Source organism: Salmo salar, chromosome 28 (assembly GCF_965601325.2).
Source record: "Salmo salar chromosome 28, fSalSal1, whole genome shotgun sequence".
NCBI lineage: Eukaryota > Metazoa > Chordata > Actinopteri > Salmoniformes > Salmonidae > Salmo > Salmo salar.
In genome coordinates, this window is record NC_138318.1 from 25,349,567 (window position 1) to 25,367,500 (window position 17,934).

General features: G+C 45.6%; 1 protein-coding gene across 6 annotated transcripts in view; it reads right to left on the reverse strand.

Moving 5' to 3' along the window:
* Positions 1-641: 641 nt before the first annotated feature.
* The window catches only part of foxn2a (forkhead box N2a), a 40,629-nt gene continuing 23,336 nt past the window's right edge, over positions 642-17,934 (reverse strand). For all 6 annotated transcript variants that reach the window (XM_014180022.3, XM_014180023.3, XM_082970527.1 and 3 more), the window contains 4 exons: positions 8,986-9,572; positions 5,813-5,987; positions 4,989-5,060; positions 642-4,417 (listed from right to left, as the gene is read on the reverse strand). In XM_014180022.3, the coding sequence (XP_014035497.1) occupies positions 3,954-4,417; positions 4,989-5,060; positions 5,813-5,987; positions 8,986-9,558 (1,284 nt within the window). In that variant the 5' untranslated portion in view covers positions 9,559-9,572 and the 3' untranslated portion in view covers positions 642-3,953. The remainder of the gene's footprint in view (positions 4,418-4,988; positions 5,061-5,812; positions 5,988-8,985; positions 9,573-17,934) is intronic.

Here is a 17,934-nt window from a genome sequence, read left to right on the forward strand (position 1 = left end):
CCATAAAGTGCTTACCTCCTAAGTTTAGAAATGAATTATTTTGACCGTTTTAACCACGTTAGCACTCTGTTTTGAAGTAAGAAATAAAATGTGTTTCACATTTTAAAAGGAGAATGACACAAAATACTTTTGGGACAATGGGACCTAAAATTATTTGCATTTCAACAGTCACTTCTGACCTCCATTACGTTTTACATTTTAGTGATTGCCTCTAAACAGCAGGTGGCGATGTTGATCACCATTTTATTACTAAAGCATGATCCCTAGACTTTCGGGTTTCATAACCAATGACTGAGTTTACACAGGCAGCCCATTCTGATATTTTTTACACTAATTGGGCTTTTGACCAAATCACAGATCTTTTCACATCAGATCTTTTTGGGAACTGATCAAATTTGTAAAAAAAACTAACAAATGGGGCTGCCTGAGTCACAGATTTTTGGTTGTTCAAATGTGTAGTTATGGGATACATCATTCTTTTTCACAACTGCAACAGATGTCAGTGTCATTTTGGATTTGTGATCAGTGCCTCAGACTGATGAAACAGTCCATTTATCCTGATATATTCTTTGATTAGACAGTAGTTTCTTTATAATAGTCCATTCATCAAAGTAAACAATAACTTGAAAGAAACACAAAAATGATAAAACAAGATTTTTTTTATTTTGTAATACCATATATAATGCAATTGCATATCTTTGGCGAAAATAAACTTTATAAACATTTTATTAACAGAGGTTAGCATACAAAAACCAAAAGGTGTGTCTGTCTAACAGACATGGCAGACGACTGACTGATAGATACTGGGTTGGCAGTTTAGTTAGTTCAACACAAAACGCTTTATCAGAATCAATTAATTGCAACTGCATTTTTGAAAAAAAAAATACAAATAAAAAAATACAAATCGCATAATCAATATCCAATAACTTTTCAAACAATGAAGCAATCCTATGTATGCAGCTTTGAGTCTAACATAATGTATCACTGTGTAACGTGAACAATATAGACCCCTGGGGTACCCCACGGTGTGTCTTAGAGCCCCATGTCATGCAGGTAGTCCTAAAGATCCATCTCAAAAACATTCACTTACTAAGAGACTCAGGATAAACTTCACTTTGAGTCTGATAACATCTTCCTTCTAGCTACAAGCACTACAGCATGAACAAGTTACTGGAAACTGTCCTCAACTATCTAAGTTTAAACATAAGTCCATGGGGGTACCAAGACTAACACCAGGGCAACCCTCGGAAACATATAGATGACTTCTATGGTGGCAGGATCCTAACATGGAGAAGGAGTGCCAACTAATATCTATGGTGCGACTACTTCTGGCAGTCAGAATATTATATAAACTTAAACAATACAAATTCAGATAAAGGCTGTGAAGTTTGATGATTAAAAATCAACTTTGCAGAGAAGAAGTTCTCAATAGTTAGGGACTATCCATTAATCTGAAATGTCTACGCCGGCTTTCTCTGTACAACACCACCGTTGGAGAAAAAAGGGTTCAGGATCCATTTGCTCATCAATTTTCTTCTATCCAGTTCAACAACAAAACAAAACATCGGTACACTTGGCAGTCGTGGTTAAATTGAAAAATCCCTGGTGGAAAGACAAAATACATTGGCAAAATACTTTCTCAGACACAGATATCTTTATCACTATATCACATAGTGAAAGTATTGGTCTATGGCAGTAAAATGAAGAAAATAAAACAAAATTCATCAAAATAATTTTCCAGAGGGCAGAGAGGAAGTAACATTTCCACTCGCTTCAAATGACCATTATTTGATAGAAGTTCCATTCAATCGTCCCATTATAAATTAATTATAATAAATACATTGATGATTTAATGGACAACATTAATTTGTTCTTTGTTTATTCACAGACAGTGTATTCTATGTCCATCTTATTTAGGAGAACCGCGGTTTAGTTCTAAGAACAACATTTCCATTCTAAGAACAAAGCGATTCCCATTCCTGAACAACTAAAAAATAAACTGCATGTCAGACTAAAGTCAGTCCACAAGGTCAGAGTCCTCCTACATTTCCTGTTAGTTGGCTTCTAGGGCACCAATGTTCCGGTCAGTCACAAAAACTGTAAGAAGAGGAACATGGTCGCAATGGCACAAATTAATGTTTGGCACTGCATGCAATCTATATTTATGGAAGTGATTTAATTTAACATTATACAACAGAAGTGGAAAGTTAAGTGGGCTCATGACAGAGGGAAGTATACTGTCATACAGTGAACCAACTAAAAGCAATTCTATCATATGGGCATGCTGTGGGCTTTTGGCGTTTTGCTTACTAATGCAGGTTAATGCATGCAAGCGCCGAAAGAAAACCAGTCTGGCCTCTTCTCTTCACAAGTTCTGTTGCAACATCCTGTACTTCCCGTCACTGAACTCTACGCAATCAACTGGCAGTAAACACATTACTGTACAGCGGAGCGAAGAGGGTGGTGTGCTTCCTGATTTTGCCCTCCCTCCTCCCTTTGTGTTTTCTTATTGTGGAGCAAGACAAAGCAAAGCCTCTTTCTGTCAACACAGTCTGAACTTTGCCACAGCCAACAACAGGCAGTAGCACTCTATTGTCAATCTAACCTCACTACAACGTTATTATAATTAAATCCTTGACTTAACTTCCCTTTGGCCTGAATACTAAACATCAGTAGGGGTGACTAATATTACATGATTGAAAAGTGAGCAGCACATCTGCCAGTGAGTGCTCTCATGCAAGCGCATCGCCTTGGGATCACGGTGGTTACAACCGTAGCTGTGTTTCAGCCAGATACACCTTGCATAGGATAGGACAAGAATCACAAATACAGGGGCCTGTATCAAATGTGTCATTTCTCAGTTTACACACTAAACACATAATGAATGTATAACAGAATAAGAGGGGCCACAGAGGAAAAGCCATGAAGAGGAGTGGGTTCTGATGGTATGACGATGTAATGAGGTTTTCCTCCCAGTGTAGGAAACCAGAGTGGACTCTTCCTGACCGTGCCAATCGAGCACAGTCGGTCATCTTTGTTTTATTCCTATTCTTAACACGGCAGTAGCAGAGTTCCAACATTTCCTTTGTTGCTTTCCCCACCATGCTATTAAATCCTGACATGGAACCAGTCCAGTGTTCTGCTCTGGGATCAGATTGTTCTGATCACACTCTAAACAGCCAGTGCCATGAATCATCTCACTACTTCAATACATTCCCTATTACGTATTGTTTTTAGACACAAGTGTTGTCATCAACCCAAGAAAAACACCAACGTTGAACAAATTAAATAATATAACGAGCAGTTTAAGGTTACGGATCAATTATTGCATCTCTCTTTGTATGTTATTTCCAGACCAGGTCGCCGACCAAAAAACAGTGGCATGTTTTTATTTGATTTTTGCACGAAGCAGTGAGAAACTGACGAGAAGATGAGAGGTTAGTTGTTTGTTACAGACATGCACTCATTCTCTTATAAATAGGTTCACTTGGAAGAGGATACAGGTTGAGGAGGAAGCATGCAATGCTTTGAGTTTTAAAAACTTTAAGCTTTTTCTGGTCTTGTCCTTCTTTTATCCACAAGAAAATCCTTTGAATTGCGAGGATCTGTGGCGAAGCCATCAGAAACAGGCAGTTAGTTTTGGATAGATGGGTATTGTGATGGTTCTTCACAGTAGTACCCAAGCACCCCACTTCACCCCACCCACCTGACACGCCCGAGTTACAAAAGTCTCAATATGGCTTTATTCTCCTGTGTGTGAATGATACTATTGCCATTTGTTGTGTTGGGATAGGGAGGGATTTCCCATCCCTTCATGTGTCAAACCAAAAAACTGGCTCAAAAATCAGCAATCAGAAAAGCAGGCGGCGGCACAACCTGGACCTATCAGTAGGACACACAATCAGATCAGGGTTACAGGGGCGGGAGTCTGAGGGCGAGGCAGTACGACCACCTCATTTCCTGTTCAGTTTTTTGCTCTTGGCACTGCGTTTGTTGAGCTCCATGGAGGTACGGATCCCAGCCAGGTGGAGCAGAGACCCGGCCGCCTCCTTCAGCTCCTCATCCAGCTCCGGCTTGGCTGTCACCTCCCTACGTGCCCTCTTACCCGCCGGGCACTTCACTGAGGAGGACGAGGGGGAGGGGCGACGAGGAGCAGGCCGGGAGTGGCCGCCCCTCTCGTCCCGGTCCCCGAGGTCGGAGTCCTCCTCGTCGCTATGGAAACCCTCGCTGCCGGCGCGGCGTGGGCGGGGCCTGGCGTGGCCTGGGCCTCCTTCATCCAGGGAGGAGAGGGAAGAGGAGGAGGAGCGGGAGGAGCAGCGCTGCAGGGCCATGCTACTGTAGTTGTGGTCCTGCTTAGGATCGCTGCTCACCAGGACCAAGTCTGGCCGGGACAGGTCCAGGGGACTGTCTGGATCACCTGGGAGAGGGAGGGAAAGAAGAGAGAGATGAGGAAGTAAAGAGAGGGAGAGAGATTGAGGAAGAAACCATCTTCACACTAAAGAAACCGTGTTTCTGAATACAACAGGGCAGTAGGAGTAGCTTATGTGATCAAGAGAGTCAAGTGTTTTTAATCCAATAAGCGGCGGGCTAGGGAGTGTCCGTGTGTCCAGCAGGCTAGGGAGTGTCCGTGTGTCCAGCATGAAATACAACACCACTTATTCACAGGAAGATAATTCTATATGCAACCTTGTCTGGCTTGGAATGGGAATATGCACGACTTCAACTGTGCTGTTGAGTATACATAGTAAGCAATAGAGAGACACAGGAAGATGTTTTACAAGGGGTGGATAGATGCTGGGTGAGTGATGCTGGGCAAGTGATGCTGGGCGAGTGATGTAAAAGTAATAAAAGAGGAAAGCATGAAACAGGCGGGTGACCGAGAGAGAAAGTGGGAGACAAAGAGAAAGGGGAGAGAGTAGTAATGAAAAGGTGGAGACAGAGAGAAGCAGAGAAGTGGAAGAGGCATGGTGTGGGGTGGTGTCTCTTACATGGGTTGGCGTGGTGATGACCAGGGGCAGAGTTTAAGAGCATCATGGCAGTGGCAGCATCTATGTCAGACTCTGGAAGAGGAGAGAACATGCATGGTGGTCAGTGGAATAGCCTGAGCGTGCGTGTGGCCGGCTGGCGAAGGAGGCTGTAGAGGGGTAAAGGAAGAGAGGACTCCTAGCTCTCTCCATACCACACTTCAGGGGCTCTAAATTATTTATAATCAACTAGAGTGGAGACTGAGTGCTCTGCTCTACACTCTATCAGCATCACCAGGGCCTCTGTAGTCAAGGTTACCAAACAAGAGGGTAGGGGAGAGAGAGAGCGTTAAAGTGAGAGACACTGAGACAGAGACACACAGAGAGAGAGAGAGAGAGAAGTGGAGGATACAGATTAGAAGAATGTACCTTGAGGCATCTATGATTAGAAATCAAATAATGACTAAAATGACAGTTGAAGATGAGAGGATGGTGATGCTGAATGTTTTGCCGGCCAATGTTGCATGACAAAAATGTGTAGAGGCAACAACCATGTGAATTGGAAATCACATGCACTGGATCCAATCTAATACCAATCATATTCTAGATCAGGGATGGGCAACTGGCGGCCTGTCCTCTTTTGAAGGCCCTCAAATCAATCCCACCCTCCCCATTTTTTTGGTGTAGAATTGCAAAATTAGTTATAAAATTGCTAAATCTTCTCTCAGCCCAATGGCAAAATGTGTAGAATTGCAGCAAACGTGCTTTAAAAGCGGCAACATTTTCTTTACACCTCTTGGCAAAATGCGTAGCATTTTACGAAATGTACAAAAAAAGTCAGGAATCACCTTTGAGGGAGCAGCCCTGCAGGAAGTGGTGTCTGGGTGGTGAGGAGGCACTGGGTGGGGAGGCAGGCGGTGTGCAGAAGGTATGTGCTGCAGGGAAGTGCTGCTTCTTCAGGGCCTGGATCAGGTTGGGTCTGTACTCTGGGTCCACACACCACAGAGAACCCTTACCATTCACCTGAAAAAAACATCACAAAGTACAGTAAGACTGACCTGAGAGGTGTTCATTGGGGCACATCGTAGCAAAATGTTTGAAAACTGAGCATTTGTTATTGGATAAATTCATATAGCATCTCACGGTAGGATCAAGAGATACTTTGGTAAAGTACTCATGACTAGGCTTACTAGATTTTCCACGGCAAACACCAAGAACTGTTTTGCCTGCATGGCAGACTCATGGTAGTCTCCCTGTAGTCTGACTAGTGCTGGGCGATATGGCCAAAACAATATATCATGATATTCTCATTTTTGACGGTATGGCGGTATCTGACAGTATTTTATGTTTCTGAATAATAAAAAGTTCTAAATATGTTTTATGAGTATTGCATGACCCTAGGATATCAACAAATTCATTCTAAGTGGTTTTAACAGGTTTACTCCGCTAAACTAGGACAACATTTTAATTTGTTAAGCACTGTATCAAAATAGTGTTATAGACGATATTGTAAAAATCCATACCGGTATGTTGATCCATACCGTTACAACTTAAAATACAATGAAATCACCCAGCCCTAAGTGGCTTTACTCACTGTAGTCTTACAGGATTTTAGTGGCTTTAGCTGCCATAATGACTCATAATGCAGTCACCTGAGCATGTGATAAACAATCCAGACCCTGCTGGGTGAACTGCATGATGGGAGGAAAACAGTCGATAAACAATCCACACCGTCTTTAAATGATTTATTACAGGGTTGGACTGAGTTTAGCTTTTTATAGTGCTGTCCATGTGACTTGCCTTTGTAGAACCTCTCAATACAGTAGCCAAAGACATGTGAAGGCATTGTCATATCCTGTATGCAAGTTCATGAACTACCACTGAGACAACACGTCTCCATGGTGTTTTCACAAGAAAAACATAAATGTTTACGTGTGTGTGTGTGTGTGTGTGTGTGTGAGCGAGTGTGTAAATGGTTCTCTCATTATGTATCTCTGGGGTTCTGTCCAGGAGGAGGAGGAAGGAGAGGGAGGAGAGAGGAGGAGGGATATAACCTTGACTCAGATTACCAGCCGGCTCGCAGGCAGGAAGGAGGAAATGTCACCATGGCAACGCAAACCACTAGGCAGCGTGTGTCATCTGAAACCAGTGCTGCGCACTCTGAGCTCAGCAGACGGGTGGGCTCACACTGAGCCCCCAGCACACTGAGCCCAGAGAGGCTGTCTACATTCTGATGCACTGGGCAACAGTCCTGCTGCCGCTAAGCTAATTTGTACTTCTAACTGGTCTTCAGCCCCTCCTAGCAAACTAGTTGCTAGCTAGCCACTGAGCCCATTGTAACAGTATAGTTAGATTCTCTTTTTTCCCCCCGAGCTGAGCTTGAACCAGTGTCCAACACAACTACAGAAACGATGTCTCTTTCCTATATATGCTCTACTTTCTCCCTCACTTTGTCCTTTCGTTTCTCTTCTCTACCCACAGACACTTGTCTCTCTCCCTCTCTCTGTGTTTGTGCAGGTCAGGTCTTCAGTCCTGGGCTTGTCCTCTGCCTGGCGCTACAGTTGCAGTGTGTGTGTGTGTCCACTGCCTGGTCGTGGCTCTACAGTTGCAGTGTGTGTGTGTGTCCACTGCCTGGTCGTGGCTCTACAGTTGCAGTGTGTGTGTGTGTAATGCCTGGTCATGGCTCTACAGTTGCAGTGTGTGTGTGTGTGTGTGTAATGCCTGGTCATGGCTCTACAGTTGCAGTTTGTGTGTGTGTGTGTGTAATGCCTGGTCATGGCTCTACAGTTGCAGTTTGTGTGTGTGTGTGTGTGTAATGCCTGGTCATGGCTCTACAGTTGCAGTTTGTGTGTGTGTGTGTGTGTGTGTGTGTGTGTGTGTGTGTGTGTAATGCCTGGTCATGGCTCTACAGTTGCAGTGTGTGTGTGTGTGTGTGTGTGTGTGTAATGCCTGGTCATGGCTCTACAGTTGCAGTGTGTGTGTGTGTGTGTGTGTGTGTGTGTGTGTGTGTGTGTAATACCTGGTCATGGCTCTACAGTTGCAGTGTGTGTGTGTGTGTAATGCCTGGTCATGGCTCTACAGTTGCAGTGTGTGTGTGTGTGTGTGTGTGTAATGCCTGGTCATGGCTCTACAGTTGCAGTTTGTGTGTGTGTGTGTGTAATGCCTGGTCATGGCTCTACAGTTGCAGTGTGTGTGTGTGTGTGTGTGTGTGTGTGTGTGTGTGTGTGTGTGTGTGTGTGTGTGTGTGTGTGTGTAATGCCTGGTCATGGCTCTACAGTTGCAGTGTGTGTGGTGCTTTGGGAGATAGCGCCCCATCTTACTGCTGTGTTTGCATTTCCTCTGAAGGAGAGAGAGGAGGGTCTATGACCTTGACTGGTATACACCGGCTCTCCCAGCCTTATCACAGTGAGGGGAGGCACACAGGGGGCCGCACACGGGGGGCCGCTCTACACAGGCCCTGACACACACAAGTCAGTGGGCCCCAGGGTGGGTTAAAACCCTGGCTCTGCCCATCAGCCATACAGAGCTGCAAATCCTATACAGGCACAGGTACACAGAGTGGAGGTGTACAGTTAACACTGTTAGTCAAACGCTTTGAGAACATTGTCAATGTCACACTACTGCCACTACAGAATATCAGTGAAGAGCTCTAATGATTTTTCATGGCACCTTTACACAACAAATCATCTCAATGGGGAAGGATACTTTGAGCTAATTCCAACCCCATTAGAAGACCACTTCAACCCCACAGTGATGTCATCATATCAATCTCACCCTGCAGTGTCCGCATGACAACTTTCAAATGGTCAAATAATGTGTTTGTGTGACCCTTGTGAGAATCAAACCCAGGCACTGCCAGCTCCTTGCAAGGTAAACAAACATGTATGTATGTATGTATGTATGTATGTATGTATGTATGTATGTATGTATGTATGTATGTATGTATGTATGCATGTATGTATGTATGTATGTATGTATGTATGCATGTATGTGTGTGTGCATGACCTTATAGTTCCCTCACCTTTCCCAGGCTCCTCTCCACCTTGCGGAAGCACTTGTTGAGTGACAGGTTGTGTCTGACGCTGTTCTTCCAGCCGGTGGGGGCGGAGGAGAAGTAGGGGAAGTGCTGTAGGATCCAACCATAGATGTCCTTCACCGGCAGCCTCTTACTGGGGCTCTGCTCTATGGCCATGTAGATCAACAGAGAGAATGAGAAGGGAGGCTTGGACTTCAACGAGTCCCTCTGCGACGAGGAGTAAGAGGATGAAGACGATGGGTTCTGAGGGGCCCCGGGGTCACCCTCGATGTCAAAGAGGGGGCTGGCGCCGGGTTGGGCCCCCCCAGCCACACCGGGCCCCCCCAGGGTAAAGTTCTGGAGCAGGTTCTCATGGAGCCAGTTGAGGTTGGTGAGCTCCTCATCCTCGGAGCCACCGGATCCCCGGTCCAGGCTGGTGGCCAATGGGCTGGCTGCGCCGCACTCCGCCTCCGGGAGAGTCCCCGCCCCCCCGCATATGCCCCTAAGCCCCGCCCTCTCCTCCTGCATCCCCGGCGTTTCAGCTTTCTTATCCGGCGACATCCCGATGATTGGACCCATTAAACCAGGTAGGTCTGGAGAGAGGAGAGAAACGATTAGAAAACAACTGCAGGATAGGACACACTAGTGGAGGGGGGTACAGTACGCAGACACAGAGACAGTGGCTACACAGAGACAGTGGCTACACAGGCTAGAACCAGTGGCTACACAGGCTAGAACCAGTGGCTACACAGGCTAGAACCAGTGGCTTTAAGTGGCTACATAAAAACGGTGGTGGAAACAGAACTTTCCTTCACACAGTTGTTATGCTGGGGAATGAGGAGGGAGCTGCTTTCCCAACACCACTGGAAACGTGAAATAAATTGATGTGACACATTGAAATGATGTGCTCTTCCAAGCACTCAACGTGTTTGTCTAAGGTTGGCCTGAGGGCAAGCATGTGCAGGGTACACCCCCATCTGTCTGTCCTGCATGTCTCTGTCCCACCAAATGGAGAGGCTATCCCCTCTTCTCCTTTCTGACCCCTCTCCCACGCAGGCTGATGGTAGAGAGGCTATCCCCTCTCCTCCTTTCTGACCCCTCTCCCACGCAGGCTGATGGTAGAGAGGCTATCCCCTCTCCTCCTTTCTGACCCCTCTCCCACGCAGGCTGATGGTAGAGAGGCTATCCCCTCTCCTCCTTTCTGACCCCTCTCCCACGCAGGCTGATGGTAGAGAGGCTATCCCCTCTCCTCCTTTCTGACCCCTCTCCCACGCAGGCTGATGGTAGAGAGGCTATCCCCTCTCCTCCTTTCTGACCCCTCTCCCACGCAGGCTGATGGTAGAGAGGCTATCCCCTCTCCTCCTTTCTGACCCCTCTCCCACGCAGGCTGATGGTAGAGAGGCTATCCCCTCTTCTCCTTTCTGACCCCTCTCCCACGCAGGCTGATGGTAGAGAGGCTATCCCCTCTCCTCCTTTCTGACCCCTCTCCCACGCAGGCTGATGGTAGAGAGGCTATCCCCTCTCCTCCTTTCTGACCCCTCTCCCACGCAGGCTGATGGTAGAGAGGCTATCCCCTCTCCTCCTTTCTGACCCCTCTCCCACGCAGGCTGATGGTAGAGAGGCTATCCCCTCTCCTCCTTTCTGACCCCTCTCCCACGCAGGCTGATGGTATAGAGGCTATCCCCTCTCCTCCTTTCTGACCCCTCTCCCACGCAGGCTGATGGTAGAGAGGCTATCCCCTCTCCTCCTTTCTGACCCCTCTCCCACGCAGGCTGATGGTAGAGAGGCTATCCTCCCCTCCTCTCTGCCTCTCCAGCTGAGAGCCTTTGAGGAGGACCTCTAAAGGACGACTCCAGTCTCTCCAGACTGCTCTCCTCTCCGCCCACCTCATCTCAGACCACCTGCTTGTTAGACGCCAATGAACATGAAACCATCTGCAAAATCCTGTCCCGGCTAAAAAAAAGAGAGAGAAAGAGAGAGAGAAAGAGAGAGAGAAAGAGAGAGAGAAAGAGAGAGAGAAAGAGAAAGAGAAAGAGAGAGAAAGAGAGAGAGAAGAGAGAGAGAAAGAGAGAGAGAAAGAGAGAGAAAGAGAGAGAGAAGAGAGAGAGAGAGAGAGAGAGAGAGAGAGAGAGAGAAAGAGAGAGAAAGAGAAAGAGAGAGAGAGAGAAGAGAGAGAGAAAGAGAGAGAGAAAGAGAGAGAGAAGAGAGAGAAAGAGAGAGAGAGAGAGAGAGAAAGAGAGAGAGACAGAGAGAGAGAGAGAGAGAGAGAATCCTTCCTTCTTACACTGCCTTGAGTGGACAGCTCTCAAATAAAGAGCCACCTGCCCTGCAATCATCTAGGAGTCAAGACCATTACTTATCTTAACTCACCTGATACCAGAGGGATTCAACTGACATACTGCCTGTCCTCCTTCCGCTATTCTAAAGCACTGAGGAATTCAGCAAAGTCAATATGAATATTGGTGATTAGCCCGGATAGAAATCATCTGGTCTCCCAAAAAACAGACAAGTGAAGCTAGGCTACATAATGTTCAGTAGGCCTGTCCTGAAAGACCCTCTCCCTCCCTCCACAGGAAATAGTCTCACGGACTTTGGGCAGTCCTCCTCTGGAATGTTTGCACACATTCAGTAGCTACTTCTACTTCATAAAACCAGCGAAGAAATATAGGCTATATAGTCCAATTATGTCAATGCAGCTGCAGTAAATATTAACACAGATCTGCTAGTGTGTAGAGCACTGCATGATGGTCAATGAGGCCAACCAAGAGCACAGCAGGCAGCCAGCAAGAGACATCACCCCTCTCCTCCCCCTCCCTCTCATCCTCTCCCTGCTCACAACAAGCTTTAATCTATGTCCCCAGTGTCACCATGACAACCCTGCTGCTGTCACTTCAATTAAGAGCAGAAATCCTCCCAACGAGAGAAAGAGTAAATGGGAAAATAAGTTCTCCATCTCGGCATTCAGCTTGTGGGAACCTTACAGTGTTGTAGGGCACCACCAAACGTCCCAGTATAGGCAGGTTGTGGCTTGGGTTGTGGTTTGGGCTGTGCTGAGGTGATGCTGCTTGGGCTTGAGGTGGGGCTGAGGCTGGGAATGGGGTGGGTTGTGACTAAACTGGTGCTGGGCTCAGTGGTCTGGGTCATGTCTGGCCTGAGGCGGATGCTTGGGGTGGAGGTGGAGGGACACTGAGAAACAGAGGGGTGGAGGGACACTGAGAAACAGAGGGGTGGAGGGACACTGAGAAACAGAGGGGTGGAGGGACACTGAGAAACAGAGGGGTGGAGGGCGGCTGGGGCCCTTCCTTTCACTGTTGTGGTTAACCTGTTAGGGCTAGGGGGCAGTACTTGCACGGCTGGATAAAAAAATGTCCCCGATTTAATCTGGTTACTAATCCTACCCAGTAACTAGAATATGCATATACTTATTATATATGGATAGAAAACACCCTAAAGTTTCTAAAACTGTTTGAATGGTGTCTGTGAGTATAACAGAACTCATTTGGCAGGCAAAACCCTGAGACAGATTCTGACAGGAAGTGGATACCTGATGTGTTGTATTACCTTTAAACCTATGCCATTGAAAAACACAGGGGCTGAGGAATATTTTGGCACTTCCTATTGCTTCCACTAGATGTCACCAGCCTTTACAAAGTGTTTTGAGTCTTCTGGAGGGAGATCTGACCGAACAAGAGCCATGGAACGATGATGGCCCATTAGACACCTGGCGCGCGAGTTCATGTTGGGTACCCTCGTTCCAATACGTTATAAAAGAGAATGCATTCGTCCACCTTGAATATTATTCATGTTCTGGTTAAAAAAGGCCCTAATGATTTATGCTATACAACGTTTGACATGTTTGAACGAACGTAAATATATTTTTTCCCCTCGTTCATGAAGTGAAGTCCGGCGGGCTTAGATCATGTGCTAACAAGACGGAGATTTTTGGACATAAATGATGAGCTTTTTTGAACAAAACTACATTCGTTATGGACCTGTGATACCTGGAAGTGACATCTGATGAAGAGAATCAAAGGTAATGGATTATTTACATAGTATTTTCGATTTTAGATCTCCCCAACATGACGTCTAGTCTGTATCGCAACGCGTATTTTTCTGGGCGCAGTGCTCAGATTATTGCAAAGTGTGATTTCCCAGTAAGGTTATTTTTAAATCTGGCAAGTTGATTGCGTTCAAGAGATGTAAATCTATAATTCTTTAAATGACAATATAATATTTTACCAATGTTTTCTAATTTTAATTATTTAATTTGTGGTGCTGACTTGAATGCCGGTTATTGGAGGGAAACGATTTCCTGAACATCAACGCCACAGTAAAACGCTGTTTTTGGATATAAATATGAACTTGATAGAACTAAAAATGCATGCATTGTCTAACACAATGTCCTAGGAGTGTCATCTGTTGGAGATTGTAAAAGGTTAGTGCATAATTTTAGCTGATTTTATGGTTTTGGTGACGCCTGTCTTTGAATTGGCACAACATTACACACAACTCTTGTAAATGTACTGTCCTAACATACTCTAAATTTATGCTTTCGCCGTAAAACCTATTTGAAATCGTAAAACGTGGTTAGATTAAGGAGATGTTTATCTTTCAAAGGGTGTAAAATAGTTGTATGTTTGAAAAATTTGAATTTTGACATTTATTTGGATTCAAATTTGCCGCTCTTGAAATGCACCTGCTGTTGATGGAGTGCACCACGGGTGGGACGCTTGCCCACCTAGCCCATAGAGGTTAAAGAGGAATTGGGTCAAGCTCTGCTCTGGACTGAGAGAAAGCAGGAGAAAGAGGGGGAGACAGAAGAGGGAGGGCATAGAGTGAAAGAAGAGAGGGAGCAGCCTCGGAGCGTAGCGATGGAGGGATGATAGGAGCAGAAAAGAGGTCAGGGATGTGATGTGCACCAGAAACCCCCTGCCACTCATCTCACCTCTAGGTCTGGGGTTGGGTAGTCATTGTCAGGGTGTAGAGTAACCCACTCCTAGGAGAAGAAGGGCCTAAGGCCACTGCCATGTTCAAAAAGTACACACAACACCTGAAGGAGTGGTGAGGATCTACGAGAACAGATAGTAGAGAATGGCAGACCGGAAGAAAGAAGGAGAGAGATAGAGTGCATATAGCCTAACATTAAGAGGGTCCTTTTTACAACGATAGAGGCAGAGAGAGAGAGCGAAGGAGAAAAGAGAGCAAGTGAAGGAGAAAAGAGAGCAAGGGAAGGAGAAAAGAGAGCAAGGGAAAGAGAAAAGAGAGCGAGGGAGGAGTAGAAGAGAGAGAGGGAAGGAGAAAAGAGAGCGAGCGAGGAGTAGAAGAGAGAGGGAAGGAGAAAAGAGAGCGAGCGAGGAGTAGAAGAGAGAGGGAAGGAGAAAAGAGAGCGAGCGAGGAGTAGAAGAGAGAGAGGGAAGGAGAAAAGAGAGCGAGCGAGGAGTAGAAGAGAGAGAGGGAAGGAGAAAAGAGAGCGAGCGAGGAGTAGAAGAGAGAGAGGGAAGGAGAAAAGAGAGCGAGCGAGGAGTAGAAGAGAGAGAGGGAAGGAGAAAAGAGAGCGAGCGAGGAGTAGAAGAGAGAGAGGGAAGGAGAAAAGAGAGCGAGCGAGGAGTAGAAGAGAGAGGGAAGGAGAAAAGAGAGCGAGCGAGGAGTAGAAGAGAGAGAGGGAAGGAGAAAAGAGAGCGAGCGAGGAGTAGAAGAGAGAGAGGGAAGGAGAAAAGAGCGAGCGAGTGAGGAGTAGAAGAGAGAGAGGGAAGGAGAAAAGAGCGAGCGAGTGAGGAGTAGAAGAGAGAGAGGGAAGGAGAAAAGAGCGAGCGAGTGAGGAGTAGAAGAGAGAGAGGGAAGGAGAAAAGAGCGAGCGAGTGAGGAGTAGAAGAGAGAGAGGGAAGGAGAAAAGAGCGAGCGAGTGAGGAGTAGAAGAGAGAGAGGGAAGGAGAAAAGAGCGAGCGAGTGAGGAGTAGAAGAGAGAGAGGGAAGGAGAAAAGAGCGAGCGAGGAGTAGAAGAGAGAGAGGGAAGGAGAAAAGAGCGAGCGAGTGAGGAGTAGAAGAGAGAGAGGGAAGGAGAAAAGAGCGAGCGAGTGAGGAGTAGAAGAGAGAGAGGGAAGGAGAAAAGAGCGAGCGAGGAGTAGAAGAGAGAGAGGGAAGGAGAAAAGAGCGAGCGAGGAGTAGAAGAGAGAGAGGGAAGGAGAAAAGAGCGAGCGAGGAGTAGAAGAGAGAGAGGGAAGGAGAAAAGAGCGAGCGAGGAGTAGAAGAGAGAGAGGGAAGGAGAAAAGAGAGCGAGCGAGGAGTAGAAGAGAGAGAGGGAAGGAGAAAAGAGAGCGAGTGAGGAGTAGAAGAGAGAGAGGGAAGGAGAAAAGAGAGCGAGCGAGGAGTAGAAGAGAGAGAGGGAAGGAGAAAAGAGGGGAAAACAAGCAGCAAAGAGCCATAAACAGTAAATAAATAAATAAGTCAGATCTCCAGTAGCAGGCTAGCTGAGGATGAAGATGAATCATAACTCAGAGTAAAGTAGAGCAATCAGACATGTCAGACAGCGAGAGAACTGCCCGTTTGTGTTAAAGAGAATAAGCTCCACGTACAGAACCACAACACAAATACATCCCTGTATTTCCACATGGGAGGCTGGGTGCAACCCCTGCTCTGTCTGGTCTGAATGAGAGAAGGAATATAGAAAACCAGCCAGACAGGTCTGTAGCCTCTGGAGTGGTGCCACACCTCAAAGTAATCCTCCAAAGCTTTTGTAACATTTTAGTCAGTAGTTTTGAAAGTAGTGCTCACGAGCCAAAACAGGTTCCTGAAAATTAGGTCCCCAATTTGTTCTCTACAAATACGGACAATATGTTACAAATGTATAAGTGCTTAAGATACCGGACTGCATCTTTAATACAACTAACATACCTGTAGTAACAGGCAGCACTTTAGACTAGAGGACAAACTGCTCTAGCCTGTGTTCTGCTGATATGTATTTTATAGGGCTTGTAGGAACCAATCACAATCACAGTTGTCTGCATTTATGCCACTTGTTACATTCGTCTACAACTATCCTATCATTTTGATCCAAGCTCAATAACCACTGTGGAGGTGCATGTCTGTCTGGTTTCTAAGTGTGTATGAGACATTGGCATCAAATAATAATGATAATTATTAGACGGGTGCTTATATTTGTCCTATTTCACACACGTACATTTTGTATTTATTTAACCTTTATTTAACTAGGCAAGGCAGTTAAGAGCAAATTCTTATTTTCAATGACAGCCTAGGAACAGTGCACCTTGTTCAGGTGCAGAACGACAGATTTTTACCTTGTCAGCTCGGGGTTCGATCTTGCAACCTTTTTGAGTACATAGTTTGGCCATATCGCCCAGCCCTATCATATCACGGTATTAACATTGAGACAGTATTTGATGTTTTTGAATAATAAAACTTGTCAATATACTTCATGAGTAGTGAGGGATCCTAGGGTAGCAACACGTACATGCTAAGTGATTTCAAATGGGTCTTTCTCCATTCTGAATGTTTTACACTATTAAATTCAACCCAAAATACATTTTTCGGTATTTCCATCAATGTCTGCATTTCCTGCACTCATTTGAGGCCATTTCCACACTGCCACATAGGGCTGCACAATATGGGCAAACAACCCATCTAGGCTTTATGTTTTACCAAATGTTTCAATTGCGATTGACTTGTGATTTAGAGCAAAACACTTTGGTGAACTGTTGGAATCATGGAAATAGAATGATTATTCTAATTCTATAGTTATATAATACATAAGCATGTGTGAATTGGACATATGTTTTTTTTGCACATCCCAACTCCCCCCTAGACACCTTCAGAGAGCGGGGTCACGGCCAGGGTCAGGCATGATCAATGGCGACCCTGGAACAATTACGGTTAAGACCTCAAGGACATACAGATTTTTCACCTTGTCGGCTCGGGGATTCGAACTAGCGACGTTTCGGTTAATGGTCCAACTCCTAACCGCTATTAAGTGTAGCAAAGAAAGCTTTGTGTGAAGACTAGTTTGTGTTCAAACGGGCAGAGAGGTAATGTTTGGTGTAGAAACAGTGTGGGTGTGTCCTAGTGCAGGAACCAGGTAGCTTCCCTTCCTTCATTCCCTCTCTGACCAACAAACTTAGCTAATCTATTGCACTTCTTACAGTACACTTATAGATGGCATAAACGGTGCATTCGGAAAGTATTCAGACCCCTTGTCTTTTCCACATTTTATTATGTTACAGCCTTATTCTAAAATGGATTAAATATTTGTTTTGCATCAATCTACACACAATACCCCATAATAACAAAGCGAAAAGTTTTTTTCTCATTTCTTTGCCCAAAAAATAAAACAGAAATAATTTACATAAGTATTCAGACTCTTTGCTATGAGACTGAAAATTGAGCTCAGGTGCATCCAGTTTCCACTGATCATCCTTGAGATGTTTCTACAACTTGATTGGAGTCTACCTGTGGTAAATTCAATTGATTGGAAATGATTTGGAAAGGCACACACCTGTCTATATAAGGTCCCACAGTTGACAGTGGATGTCAGAGCAAAAACCAAGCCATGAGGTCGAAGGAAATGTCCTTCGAGCCCCAAGACAGGATTGTTTAGAGGCACAGATCTGAGAAAGGGTACCAAAACATTTCCGCAGCATTAAAGGTTCCCAGTAACACAGTGGCCTCCATCATTTTTAAAATGGAAGAAGTTTGGAACCACCAATACCCTTCCTAGAGCTTGCACCCCAGGCAAAACTGAGCATTCATGGGAGAAGGGCCTTGGTCAGGGAGGTGACCAAGAACCCGATGGTCACTCTCACAGAGCTCCAGAGTGCCTCTGTGGAGATGGGAGAACCTTCCAGAAGAACCGCCATCTTTGAAGCACTCCACCAATCAGGCCTTTATGGTAGAGTGGCCAGAGAAGCCACTCTTCAGTAAAACACACATGGACAGCCTGCTTGG